The sequence below is a fragment of the Pelodiscus sinensis genome, chromosome 11, assembly GCF_052426305.1.
Source record: "Pelodiscus sinensis isolate ZL-2025 chromosome 11, ASM5242630v1, whole genome shotgun sequence".
NCBI lineage: Eukaryota > Metazoa > Chordata > Testudines > Trionychidae > Pelodiscus > Pelodiscus sinensis.
This window is the reverse complement of record NC_143062.1, coordinates 52543656-52557345: the sequence shown is the minus strand read 5'-3', so window position 1 is coordinate 52557345 and position 13690 is coordinate 52543656. Positions and strand designations below refer to the sequence as shown.

At 48.3% G+C, this 13690-nt stretch overlaps 1 protein-coding gene across 6 annotated transcripts in view; it reads right to left on the bottom strand.

Annotated features, from left to right (window-relative positions):
• The window catches only part of IHO1 (interactor of HORMAD1 1), a 116036-nt gene that overhangs the window by 56924 nt on the left and 45422 nt on the right, over positions 1 to 13690 (bottom strand). For 5 of the 6 annotated variants that reach the window (XM_089781309.1, XM_089781307.1, XM_089781306.1 and 2 more), the window contains one exon: positions 2775 to 2949. In XM_089781309.1, the coding sequence (XP_089637435.1) occupies positions 2775 to 2949 (175 nt within the window). Of the gene's footprint in view, positions 1 to 2774; positions 2950 to 4575; positions 4776 to 13690 lie in introns of those variants that run through there. The other variant, XM_089781311.1, reaches the window with a different exon arrangement.

The following is a 13690-nucleotide window of genomic DNA, read 5'->3' as shown; positions in this document are numbered from 1 at the left end:
GATAGCTGGGTCAGAAAACCGGGTCAGAAAACCAGAGGGGCTGGGGAGGTCTGAAGGGCTTCCTGGAACCCTTGAGTCCTATAACCCATGGAGCTTAGCATCAGTTTGCTCCAAAAAGAGTGCCGATCCCTTAGGCAACAGGCATGCCTTTGGTCTGGCCTCTGCAGGAGCCCAGAGGATTGCATCCAGGAGCTCTTCCACATGGACCTGGCCGCTGAGCCAGCTGCTTTCAGAGCAACTTGCCACAATGCCTGCACCACCAATCTTCTCTTAGCCCGGCAGGAAGAACTTCAGCCTAGCATCTTCTGGCAGCAGGTCTCTGCCTTTTGTCCTGGATTCCCACATCTGCCCAAAAGGGAAAGCTGGTTGCCGAGCCTGAGTTGCAACTCCACAGTGGAAGAAACTTTGATAGCATATAGGCCCAGGGTTCTTTTGTTTGGAGAATTTTGATTTTGGGGTTGTGCTCTGAGGCCCCCATCTTTCACTCTCATTGGCAGCAGCCACCAGGTACCAGGGTGGCTAGGATGGAAACTCACACCCTAGCAGGGCACACAACATCTGCACTCTGCCCCTTTAGAAGTGGGGGAAAGGGACGAGGGGTCTGCCATAGTGCCTTAGCAAGGACCTTAATGGCCCCATTGAGAGGGGTGGTCAATCTGGAAGGATCTGCTGTGTCAAACTGTCAATCAGGCAACATGAGGAGGGTTTTGCTTCCTAGCAAGCCTTACTGCAAAATGCCTCCTTCTGAAACTGCCTTGGCAGGGGAAGCGGAGGCCAGCACTGGCTGGAATTGCTCTTCCTCCAGTTCTGGAACTGCAGGGTCCTGCTCAGCAAGAGCCAGGAAGGAGGGCTGGATGGTGGGGAGGTGCCACATTTCTTTCTCAGGCCACCAAACAGGCAAAGCCAGTGGATGATTCGGAGTGGCCGCCCTGGGTCCTGCACACTAGGGAGCTTCATGGGCCCAGGGTGGCCTGGGGAATTATTGGGGGGCTTGGCCTGGCAGCAAAGATTGAGCCAGCCCAGCAGGGGGAAAGGGGGATGTTCTGAGCCCTGCACCTGCCAAGGGATGGCCCTGTAAATAGGAACGTAGATGTAATTGGGGAAAAGCCCCAAAGATTCCATTAGGCTAATGGCCAGGTATAGCCCCTAGTGACATCCTGGCCACTCCTGGGGAGGGGTCTGTGGTTGGAAGCAGTGCCTTGAGGAGGAGCAGTGAGTGTCTCGGATGATGTGAGACATCAGCCCTAACTTCTGATTTGGAGGAAGACGACTTTCCTGCTGCCCACAGAGGGGCGTTTCCACATGGTTCTCATGCCCAGTGCCCAGGTGGAGGAGGAGGCATGAGATTAGTGAGCATCGCAGCACCAAAGGGCAAGCCAGCAGTGGTACGTGAGGCTGGCTCAGCGAGTCCTCTCACATCTGGCAGCACTTCTAGTGCTGACTCGGCTGCCAGACACACCAGCGCCCACAGGGTTTGGCGATTTCTGGCTGGCTCCAGCAGGGTCAGTATGGTACAGTGCTGCAGACCCGGAAGGGACTCCTTTCGTGCTCCAGACTCAATGGCACCAGTCTAGGTTCCACTGTCAATGGTGCCAAAGCAGAGGTGTGCTACGCCTTATGATACCCAGGCCTAGCAGACCTGGGTGCTGGGGCTCTTCCCCTCTCGCAGTCTGCTTCTTGTGCCTCTTCCAAGGCGCTGCACGGTGAGTGGTGGTGGACTCAGGCTGGAGGTGCACGCCTGCAGCTGGAGGGTTTGGAGCAGTTTCACCACCCTGCTCAGATCCTGTCACTGGCGGTATGAGGCTGTTGCAAACCTGACAGCAGTACAAGCTGGGGTTCAAGTCCTGCTTTTGCCAGAAGCTGGGACTAGGCTATAGGGGAGGGATCACTGGATGATTCCCTGTTCTGATCACTTCCTCAGGGGCACCTGGCAGTGGTCATTGTGGGCAGGCAGGACACTGGGCTGGATGGACCGTGGTCTGACCCAGCCTGGCCGTTCTGATGTTCTCGTTCTCTATGAGTGGGAAGTTTAGCCTGGTTTCATAATCTTTCTATGTCCCTGCAAATGTGGCAATGCTCCCCTAGATGAGCTTCCCCACTGCACTTTAAGCAGCTTGAGTGGGGGGGTCACTCCTGGGCATAGCCTTAGTGCAGGAAATGCAGGGCCACTTGGCACTAGGAATCCACTGAAATCCTCGAGTGGGCTAACGCCTGAGTAACTATACTGGAACACCCATGCCTGTAATAACAGTCTCAGCGTCTTCCGGATGCTGGGACTGGGTGGCAGGGGATGAATCACTTGTTAATTGCCCTGTTTGGTTCATTCTCGTTGAAGCATCTGGGATGGACCTCTGTTGGAAGAAAGGGCACTGGTCTGACCCATGCGACCATTCTTATGTTCTTACTGAGCCCAACGATTCACACCACAACACCTGAGTACCCAGTCTGCTGAGAGCACTTGCAAAGCAACGCAAGCCATTCCAGGGACCACCATGCATGGCAGCGAGGAACTGGGGAGGCCTGGGGTCAGCAGAATCCTTTCTACTGGTCCCACTGGTGAATGGCAGCAAAGGATGCTCAAGCTGCCCTGACAACTACCACTGAGGGAACAATGTCGGGCAACTGTGTGAGTTCACACCAAAAGGGGAATGCACATGTACAGCGACATGCAAACACTTTGGGGGAACTGCGCCCTCCCCTGCAGAGCTGGCAGCCTTCAGGATGGATTTGGATTGCTAATACTTCCCCACAGGTAGCACAAGAGTCAAACTCACATCCTGAGAGTTCTGCTGGGAGCTTTTCTGTTGTCTTGCCTGCACACTGAGTTCCAGGGGCACTGGTGCTGACTGAGAGTTCTCTGGACAGAACTGGGAACCAAAGAGGAACTGAGAGTCACTGAGGCTGGAGTAATCACTAGGAGCACTGCTCCGACTGGATGATTTATTAGTCCTGAAATAATGCAGAGCAGAAAGGGAATGAACCTCAAGCAAAAATCATGACTAAGTAATGAAACAGCAAACCATTTTAGAGCATACCGTAAGTCAGTTAACCATCAAACACTGTGTTACAGAAAGGAAGGAAGGAAGATCCTGTGGTTAGTGCACTTGCATGAGATTAGAGAAACCCAAGTTCAATTTCCTTCTCTGCCACAGACTTCCTCTGTGACCCTGGACGAGTCATTTAGCCTCTATGAGCCTTGGTTGTGGTTCATCTATAAAATGGAAGTAACATTATTTCTCTGCCTCATAAAGGATGCTGCAAGAATAAAATTGGAAGCAGAGTCTATGGTAAAAGGCGCTTAGCATGCATAACAACGCTGTATTGTACAGCTCTCCAACACTTCCATTCTGCAGACCACTTGAGAAACAGCTGCTCACAATGTCACTTGCTCTACCAACCACCCAGTCTTGCACTGTTGGTCAATAAGCACACCCTGAGGACTATCACCAGTCAGGGGCTTACAGACCACAGTTTCCTGTTAAAAGTTGACAAACAATAACTCTTTGCAATTGTCCTGAATTCCATCACCCCATACATTCTCCAGAAAACCTCATTCAGCCTCACACTGTGGACACAGATGCCAAAATACACGTACCTGGACAGACAGACTTTTCCACAGCTCCTTTCCTTGGTTTTACAGTGGGGTTACCCCTTTAAGGAGAATCTCTGAGGCAGCTGTTGGATGGGGAAACATTGCCAGTGAAGTGCCAACAGAAGCCCTTTGCCAGGGAGCTGCAATTTTGGCGAAAATGACCCCCTAAATGTTATATGTGCAGACTCTCAAGTGGGATGTGATGAACAAGAAAAAGAGGATTTCTGGGATGAATGGACACTGTTGTACAGAATGTGTGCGAGAGAGAGCGAAAGAAAGTAAGTCATAATTGGAGCCAGTCTTCATATTGACCCGAGGAGATGGTAAATGCCTCAAAAGGTACTGTATGGGGAGATTTCGGCAAATCCAGTAATGTGCCTGAACCACTACTGCTTACTCTTTAGTAACCAAGCTAACAGGCCCAAATTAGACCTCGACTGCAACTTCCGCATGACCACAGTCAGGGGAAAAAAAAGGGAGTTTGGGTGCGACAGAGAGGGCACCTTCCAGAGGCCCAAATCTCTAGTGAAATCGCTGAGCTATACATTAAGAAAAACAGGAAGTTTGTCTAAATGCCCTAAGACATATATCTGTCAGGGCCCCCGAGCATGGAGTCTCTAAAAAAGAAAAAATGCATCTGGTGAAAGTGATGATCAGAAGAAAACCTCTTGCCTAACCTTTAAAAAGTGCTTGCCTAACACATTTTTGAGTGACATGTTATTGTAATCCTAATGGATAAATAGGGAAGGAAAGTTTGAGTTAGGGGGACAATTTTGGGGAACACTTGGAGGGACTCCTTGAGGACTCTTCGCATCTGGACGCATCTTCGTCTCCACCGGCAGACGGAAGCCTGCCCGGTGTCACTCAAGTCACACTCAACTTCGGTAATTATCGAGAGTGAAGGTGTTTTACTAACCTGTTGCGGACGTGTGTAAGTGCTTGAGACTAAGTAAAGTTTAGCTTTAAGTGAAAGAGTTACTCACCCTGTGCAGTAACGTCTGTTCTCCGAGATGTGTGTCCCCGTGGGTGCTCCACTCGAGGTGCTGGGCTTGTCCTGGCGCCACAAACGGAGAAACTTCCATAGCAGTAGCCCTGCTGGCCCGTGCATGCGCTCCTGCTGTCTCACACTGTTCGAGCCGTTACAGCTGAGTGCGGGCCAGCTTGTCAGTTTCCTCCCAACCGGAAGCGTGTGAAAAATAAAACAGAAGCTCTGAAGCAGGGAGGAGGGTGGGTGATGGAGCACCCACGGGGGGACACAGCTCGAAGAACAGACATTACTGCACAGGGTAAGTAACTCTCTCTTCGTCGAGTAGTGTCCCTGAGGGTGCTCCATTCGAGGTGAGTACACAGGAGTGGTCCAATGCTATTGGTGTGCTTCAGACTTATGGTCTCTGCGCTGTGGCCAGGACTGCTTGCGCCACCGCTGAATCGTTCTTCAATATTTTTGCAAGGGCATAGTGCCTGGTAAAGGTAAGAGCAGATGACCAAGTTGGTGCACGGCATATGTCCTGCAAGAGCACCCCTCTAAGGTAAGCAGTGGATGCAGCCATGCCTCTGGTGGAATGAGCGCGAGGCCATCCCGGTAAAGGTTCATGCCGTAGGGCGTAACAATGTGTGATGCAAGAGGTGATCAAGTTGGAAATACGTTGTGTGGAGAGCTGTTGGCCTTTCGAACGCTCTGCCGTAGCTACAAAAAGACGCCGAGACTTCCTGAAAGCGCGTATTCTATCCAGATCGAAGGCCAGTGCCCGTCTGACATTGAGAGTATGTAAACGCGAGTCTTCTGGCAAAGAATGAGGTTTTGGATAGAATGCTGGCAGGCTTATGGGCTCGTTTATATGAAAGGGAGAGATTACCTTTGGAAAGAAGGGGGGATGAACACGAAGCAGTACCCCCGTTCAGAAAATAATGTGTACGGTGGGTCGACCGAAAGAGCTGCCAATTCACTAACTCGACGTGCTGAAGTGATTGCCAGGAGGAATGACACTTTCATCATGAGCATGTGCAACTCACAAGTTGCTAACGGCTCAAAGGGAGGACAAGTTAGTGTGTCCAGTATCAGGGCTAAGTCTCACGGCTCCGGTGGAATTGTGTAGGTCGGGTACAGATTCCCGAGTCCCTTTAGGAATCTTTTAACTAACGGGTGAGCGAACAGCGAGTGACCGTCGATGGGAGGACGGAAGGCCGAGATTGCTGCCAAGTGAACTTTCAGCGAAGCATTTGCTAACCTCTCTGTCATTAGGTGGAGGATGTAATCCAAAGCTTGCTGCACCAGCAAAGAGAGAGGGTCAAAGTTCCTCTCCAGACACCACGTTTGGAATCCATGCCATTTGTAGAGGTAGGTTTTGCGAGTGGTATGGCATCTGCTGTTTATCAGTACATGTTTTACTGCCCGAGAGCAGGTCATTTCTGGTGGTTGGAGCCAGTTAGGAGCCACGCCATGAGGTGCATGCGGTCGATGTCCGGATGCACCATCGTACCGTACTGTTGAGACAGCAAGTCGAACCATATCAGCAGTTGTCGTGATCGAGCACCCAACATTCTCGACAATTACATCAGCCAAGTCTGTCGGGGCCAAAAAGGTGCTATGAAAATCACTGTCGCGCCCTCCATCGCTATCTTCTCCAGCGCCCTCAGAATGAGAGGAAGAGGAGGAAACGCATAGAGTAGCTGGTGACGACCCCAATCGAGTAGGAAAGCATTTCCCAAGGAATTCATGCCGACACCCGCTCGCGAACAATAACGATGACACTTTTTGTTGTGACGAGTGGCAAAGAGGTCTATACTCGGGAACCCCCCGAGATGGAAAAGATCGCGAACAACTTCGTTGTGTAACTCCCACTCGTGCTGAGGAAGGAAGTGTCTGCTGAGGGCATCGGCAATGATATTGTCCTTGCTGGGAAGGTACGATGCGGTAAGGGTTATATGGTGACGGATTGCCCAGTTCCACAGCCGTATAGCCTCCACGCAAAGGAGGCGTGAACGCACACCATCTTGCCTGTTGATATACTATAGTGTGCATATATTGTTGGTGAGAATGTGGACTGCAAGACCTCAGATCCTGTGGAGGAAGTGCCTGCATGCGTTGGATACAGCTCACAACTCGAGGAAATTTATGTGCTGAAGGGATTCCTGTGGCATCCAGAGCCCCTAAACTCGATGTTCTTGTAAATGGGCCTCCCAACCAATCAAGGAAGCATCCATTGTGATCTGCACTGAGGGCCTTTGTCCGTGGAAGGGGACCCCTGATAGCAAATTTTTGGGATTGTCCCACCATGTTAGTGAAGTACTGACGTGTCTGGGAATAGATACTGTTTTGCCAGTGCTGTGTACCCCCGGTGTGTAAACAGTGAAAAGCCAATGCAGGAGGCTGCGCAGGTGAAGTCTTGCATGTGATACCACATATGTGATGGCTGCCATATGTCCGAGCAACTGTAGGCACATAAGTATGCGGGATCTGGGAGCAATTGACACAGTCTGAACCAAATCCCGAATGAACTTGAACCTTGCTGTGGGTAAGTATTCTCTTGCACTCAGTGCATCGAGCCTCACGCTGATCAATTCCAAGTCCTGACTCAGTGTCAGGGACGATTTGCCGAAGTTGATTATGAGGCTCAGTGCCTCAAACACCGTCGTGGTGGTGGTCACTGCCCATGTAGCCTCTTCGCAAGTAGGGGCCTTCAATAGGCAATCATCGAGATACGGGAAGATCGTGATATTGAGGCATCGAAGGTAAGCAGCTACCACCGCTAGAGTTTTGGAAAACACTCGTGGCGCTGCTGACAGACCGAGGGGTAACACTCGGTATTGGTAATGATCTGAACCCACTACAAAATGAAGGAATCGCCTGTGGGCTGGATGAATTGCTATATGGAAATAGGCGTCCTGCAAGTCAAGGGACGCGAACCAATCCCCTTTGTCGAGAGCCGGAATGATAGAGGCTAATGTGACCATCTTGAATTTCTGTTTCCGCAGGTGACGATTGAGTCGACGTAGGTCCAAGATAGGCCTCCAACCCCCTGACTTCTTCTGGGTGAGGAAGTACCGAGAATAGAAACCTCTACCCCGGAACTGAATGGGTACCCTCTCCACTGCTCCTATAGTAAGTAGTCGAGACACCTCTTGCTGTAGAAGAATCTTGTGAGAGGGGTCCCTGAAAAGGGATGGGGAGGGTGGGGAATGGGGAGGGTTTGAGTTGAAAGGAATGGCATATCCTGAAACAACTATGTCGTTGACCCATCGGTCGGTGGAAATCAGAGACCAGCGATGTTGATAAGGCCTCAGCAGATGATTGTTTGAAGCTCCCGACAAAAGGGTAATGTGCAGACCCTCGATTGACCCATCAAACTTGCTGCCACCCCTGCTGGTGGCTGGATGCCTTGCTAGGCTGTTGTCTTCGTTTCTGTTGGCGTTGTCTTGGCCTCTGCTGATCATATGGTTTGGCGTAAGAGAAGGGTCTCTGTTTGTTATAGGGCGTATACCTCTTATGCTTATACGGAGGCGTATATATCCCAGTGTCGTACGGCAGTCTTTGCCTGAGTGGAACACCTGATCAGTGGATTGGGCAAAGAGTGACTGACGATCAAAGGGTAAGTCTTCTACCTTGTTCAACAGCTCTTTCGGGGCAGCTGTTTGGTGTAACCAGGATGCACGACTCATGACTACAGCAGTAGCTGTAGCTCTAGCTGCTGCATCAGCTGTGTCCAGGGCAATCTGCAGTGCTGTTTTAGCCATTGCGTAGCCCTCCTGTATTACTGCCCTTAAGATTTGATGCTTAGAGTCTGGTAGGTGTTCTAGAAGAAGGACTAATTTTGAATAATTGTCAAAATCATGATTCGCGAGGGGAGCCGCGTAGTTACACATTCGGAGAACTGAAGTGGCAGACGAATATACTTTTCTGCCTAAAATGTCCAGGCACTTAGCCTCTTTGTCACTTGCAGTATTTTTAGTTTGAGCCATCTTGGATCTCTATTGTGCAGCGTCCATGACGAGGAAATTGGGATAGGAGTGCGTGAACAAAAAGTCCATACCCTTTTGGTTTATAAAATATTTCTTATCCAACCTCTTGTTAGTCGGTAAGGAAGCAGCTGGAGTCTGCCATATATCATTGGCGATCTCCAGGATAGCCTCATCAAAGGGGAAAGCCAGTTTCGATTTTTGTGAAGACTGTAAGTTCTTTAGCAAGGAGTGTTGCTTTTGCTGCACGTCCGTAGTTTGAATGCCCTGAGATTGAGCAACCCTCGTAAAGAGCTCTTGAAATTGCTTATGAAGCCAGAGGTGCCCGATTTGTCCCCCACGCTCCTTTGCTGTGGTGGAGCTCCTTTGTGGGTGAACGAGCTACATGAGTCCCGGAGGCAACTGGAGGACGGCTCGCTCGCATCAGTCTGGAGGGCTTTATTATATAAAATTACTCTCAGTTGCATTTCATGATTGCGCCTGGCGCGTGCTGTCAGTTTCATACAATGCGAGCATTTCATCGGGATGTACCCATCCCCCAGACATTTAACACAGCGTGAGTGCCCGTCGGATGCGGGCATGGCATCCTGACACTGAACATTTCTTGAAGCCTGGCATGGTCTTTGCAAGTTGCAAATAACAAGAAAACAGCTTTTTTTTTTGTTAAGGCTACTGAACACAAACTATAAGATTAGGATGGGAAAACAAAGATTTTGAAAACTAACTAGACTAACTATTAACAACTACACTAACTACAAACTGCCAAGTGGCAATTAAAGTCTCTAAAGTAAAAATCCCTTTTTCTCCTCAGGCCGGAGAGGGAGCACGTCCTAGGTCCGTCTGTGGCCACAGATGGTTGAAAGGAAACTGACGAGCTGGCCCGCGCTCAACTGTAACAGCTTGAATGGTGCGAGACAGCAGGAGCGCATGTGCGGGCCAGCAGGGCTACTGCTAAGAAAGTTTCTCTGTTTGCAGCGCCGGGATGAGCCCAGCACCTCGAGTGGAGCACCCTCGGGGACACAACTCGATGAAGAAGCACTCTTGTGTTGTCCTGTTTGTGCCATCCATCTATCGGCCAGACGACCATATCTCCCCTGAATTATTTCCTGACACCACCTTGCAGAGAGTAAAAGTTACCGAGAGTTTTGGGTTGAAAGAACCCCGGGTAACAGTACCATGGCAGCCATGGGTATGGACATGGGGACAGGGAAGGACAGCTATCTTCCAGGATACCCAGACATGATTTGGTGGCAGTTAATACATTTTTCTGTTTATGAATGTCTGTAGCTTGTGACTGAAAGATTTTTTAGTATGCCAGGTTTCGCATCCATACAAGAGCACACTTTTCACATTTGTGTTGAAGATTCGCAGTTTCGTCTTCGCAGATATTATGTGAACTCCATATGGGACGAAGAGTCTTGAATGCAGCTGTTCATAAACAAATGCCTGAGGTACATCCTTCACATCAAATGGCATGACTTTGTCACAAATGAGGAGCTTTGGAATAGAGCAGGACAAGAACCACTTGATGTTCAAATCAAGAGAAGAAAGTGGGGATGGCTAGGCCACACTCTCAGAAATCCATTATCCAGCATAGTCTGTCAAGCTCTCACATGAAACTCGCAAGAAAAACGAAAAAGAAGACGACCTCGAACAACGTGGAGAAGATTGACTGAAATGAAGGACAACAACTGGGGTACTCCTGGAGTCAGCTAGAAGTTTTGTCTCAAGACAGAGTGAAGTGGAGGAGACTTGTAGATGACCTATGCTCCATGCAGAGTACAAGAGTTTAAGAAGAATATTTTTGTCACTATAAAGAAAACAGCTGACTAAGTAGAAGAGTGGCAGGGTAAGGATGCAGACAGATTACTTCCTGATAAACCAAACTGAGCTGAAGAACATCAAAAACTGAAAGGACATCCCAGCAGAAAGCTATGCATTTCAACACAGAATGCTGGTTCTTGACTATGAATATGTTTTGTACATAGGAAGAAAGCAGTCCAAAGCAGTACAGAAAACCAAGCTTAATGAAGTTAGGAGTTTGCAACAGAAGCATTGAAGAAAAATTCTTCAGAAGGGTTAAGAGAAGTTACAAATCAATGACAGAATCATATCGCAAACAAAATTCAAGAATATGCAATGAGCCTGCTTTGTAAACACATGAATAAAATGGAGACTTTTTCCCCCAGTCAGATCAGGTGGTGAAATTAGGAAGTACAACAGGCTGTGAAGAAAAAGAAAAAGTGTTTCAAACTTTGGCAAGCAATAGTTCAGCAGCAGGATTTTCAGGACTATAAACAAAGCCAATAAACTAGAACTGGTAGTCACTTAAGCCCAGGCTAAAGGTATGGAAGGCTTTTGTGACTGTCTTGAAATGAAGAAAGATAAATAAATAAATAGACTAGCAAAGGTCCTTGATGAGAAGAACTAATAACATTGATTTTGCCAAAGGCATTAAAGATTAATGTGGAAATATGTAAATTAATAAGATCCAGATTAAGGAAAGATGAAGAGTGCTTTGAAAGAATTATGAATGAAAGGAATCCAAGAGAACCATGCTGTATGATAAAATAAAACCAGAGTCTAATGGCAACAGTTCTGAAAGTTCTAAAAGTAGAAGCATCGAGCAACGTGAAAAATAAGGACACTCTTGGCTTTGATGGCATACTAGCCATCATACTGGAAGTGCCTGGGGCATGAATATGCTGACCCAACTGTTTAATTTTATCAGCAGGACTGAGAACAAGCCCGCTACCTGGAAAAAGAGTACATTAGTACCAACGGTTAAGAGAAAAGGAAGCACAGAAAAAAGGGGAGGAAAAAAGAAAACCTGTCAATTAAAGTGTCCATGCTAAATGAGGCTAATAGAGTGGGCTGTAGATGCCTGATGCTTGGCTTTTGATGTCGTTTGGGTGTTGAATATACATGGCCAATATATATGGCAGAGGGGCACTGCTGGCACTTTTTACATGTCCAGTTTGCCATGGTTATTGGCCAAACTGGACCATCTCTATGGCTATGTCTACGCTGCACTGTACTTCTGGAAAAAGCTACGCAAATTGCAAACCGCAATTTGTGTAGCATTTTCCGCTTCTTTTTTCGGAATAGGCTTTTCTGACATTTGGCCCACCTACGCTGGGCCAAATGTCAGAAAAAAAATCCTTTCAGAACATCCCTTCTTCCTTGTAAAAAAGGATTTACAGGGATGCCAAAAAAGCACGTCTGCTCTTCTGAAAAACATTTCGGAAGAGCAGGCACATTCCCTTGATGCAGCAGAGTTTTTCTGGGATACTCTGCAGTGCAGACATAGTCTATAACAAAGGATTAATGGGCATAAATCAGCTATCTGAAAAGGCAACACACAGAAACCTGTTGGGGAACACTGTAACTTGCCCAGGCACTCTAAAGGTGGCTGTCCTCTTCCAAAACAATTTCAGAGAGACACACTTTGGGGAACAGTCCTTCATACGCAAATCTGATACTATCTCACACTGCCTGAACAAAGACATGAATTGGATGGGCAGTTATATTCAACACCCAAATGACATAAAAATCTATGTATCGGGCACTTACAGCCCACTCTATTCGCCTCATTTAGCATGGACACTTTGATTGACAGTTTTTCTTTTCTCCTCTCTCTCTCCCCTCTTTTTCTGCTTTATAATTCAACCTCTGTGCCTCTTCCTCTATATTTGTCATCTGAAGAAGTATGTTGTGCCCACGAAAGCTCATGATACCATCTACAGGTTTTGCTGAAACAAAAGACAGGACTATGCAGCACTTTAAAGACTAACAAGATGATTTATTAGGTGATGAGCTTTCATGGGCCAGACCCACTTCCTCAGATCAAATGGTGGAAGAAAATTGGCATGACCACATATACCAAAGGGATACAATCAAAAAAAGTGAACACATAAAAAATAGACAAATCAGATTTTAGAACAGAGGGGGGGGTGGTTAATGTCTATGAGATAATGGTATTAGGGGTGATAATTGGGGAAGCTATCTTTGTAATGGATAAGATAATTAGCATCTTTGTTAAGGCCCATTCGTAAAATGTCATATTTAAGCATGATTGACAGTTCAGAGGCTTCTCTTTGAAGTCTTGTGTTAAAGTCTCTTTGAAGCAGGATGCAGGTAGTCAGGTCGTTGAGACAATGCCCAGTCTGGTTGAAATGATAAGTAACTGTTTTTTCTTTGTGAAACTGTCTGATGCCTGTTTTGTGTGCGTTGATTTTTCGGCGAAGTGTCTGAGAAGTTTGCCCAATATACATAGCAGATGGACACTGCTGGCACACAACGGCATAAATTATATTTCTGGATGTGCAGGAATATGTGTTCTTGATCTTATAACTGAAATGGTTAAGTCCAATGATGGTGTCAGCAGAGTAAATATGTGGACAAAGCTGGCAATGGGGTTTGTTGCAAGGGAAAATTCCAGGGTTGGTATTAGTGTGGTATGTCCTGTGGTTGTTGGTGTAATCCTTCTGCCGGGTAGGCCTGGCAGTAACCAGGGCTGGGTTCAATATCTTGGAGTCAATCTCACAAAGAACCGGCTCGAGCCCCCACCCAGTAATCTGGGAAATTCACGCACCCCTGGGCCCCTCTGAGAGGCAATGCTTCCCCACTCGCAAGCACTGAGTCTGAGTGTGAGAAAGAAACATTTAATGAAACAGAGAGAGAATTCATACGGCATTATCTTGGGGAAAACACCACAAATAGAGTTCATAACCCAAACATGAGCCAAGCCCCTACCCCAGCCAAGAATCGCCCAAAGTCCAAAGAGTCCGATACCCCAAAAGTCTCTGTCCCTGGTCTGTGCCACCCAGAGTCCCAAAGTACACCCGCAGGGTTTCACCTCCCAACCTGGGTAGAAATGGGGGTGGGGCGATAGATAGGGGGCACCTTATATGAAACTCCGCCACGCTCCACCAGCTGTCTCATCCCACGCCTCTGGACGCTCCGCTGGGCACCTGCCGCCGCTCCTCGTCTGCTGCCACCACTGGTCGCCACTCCTCGCCTGCCGCCGCTACACACCACGCCGCTGATGGCTGCTCCTTGCCTGCCGCTGCTCCACATCACGCTGCTGATGGCCGCTTCTTGCCTGCCGCCGCTCCACGCCACGCCACGCCACACTGCTGG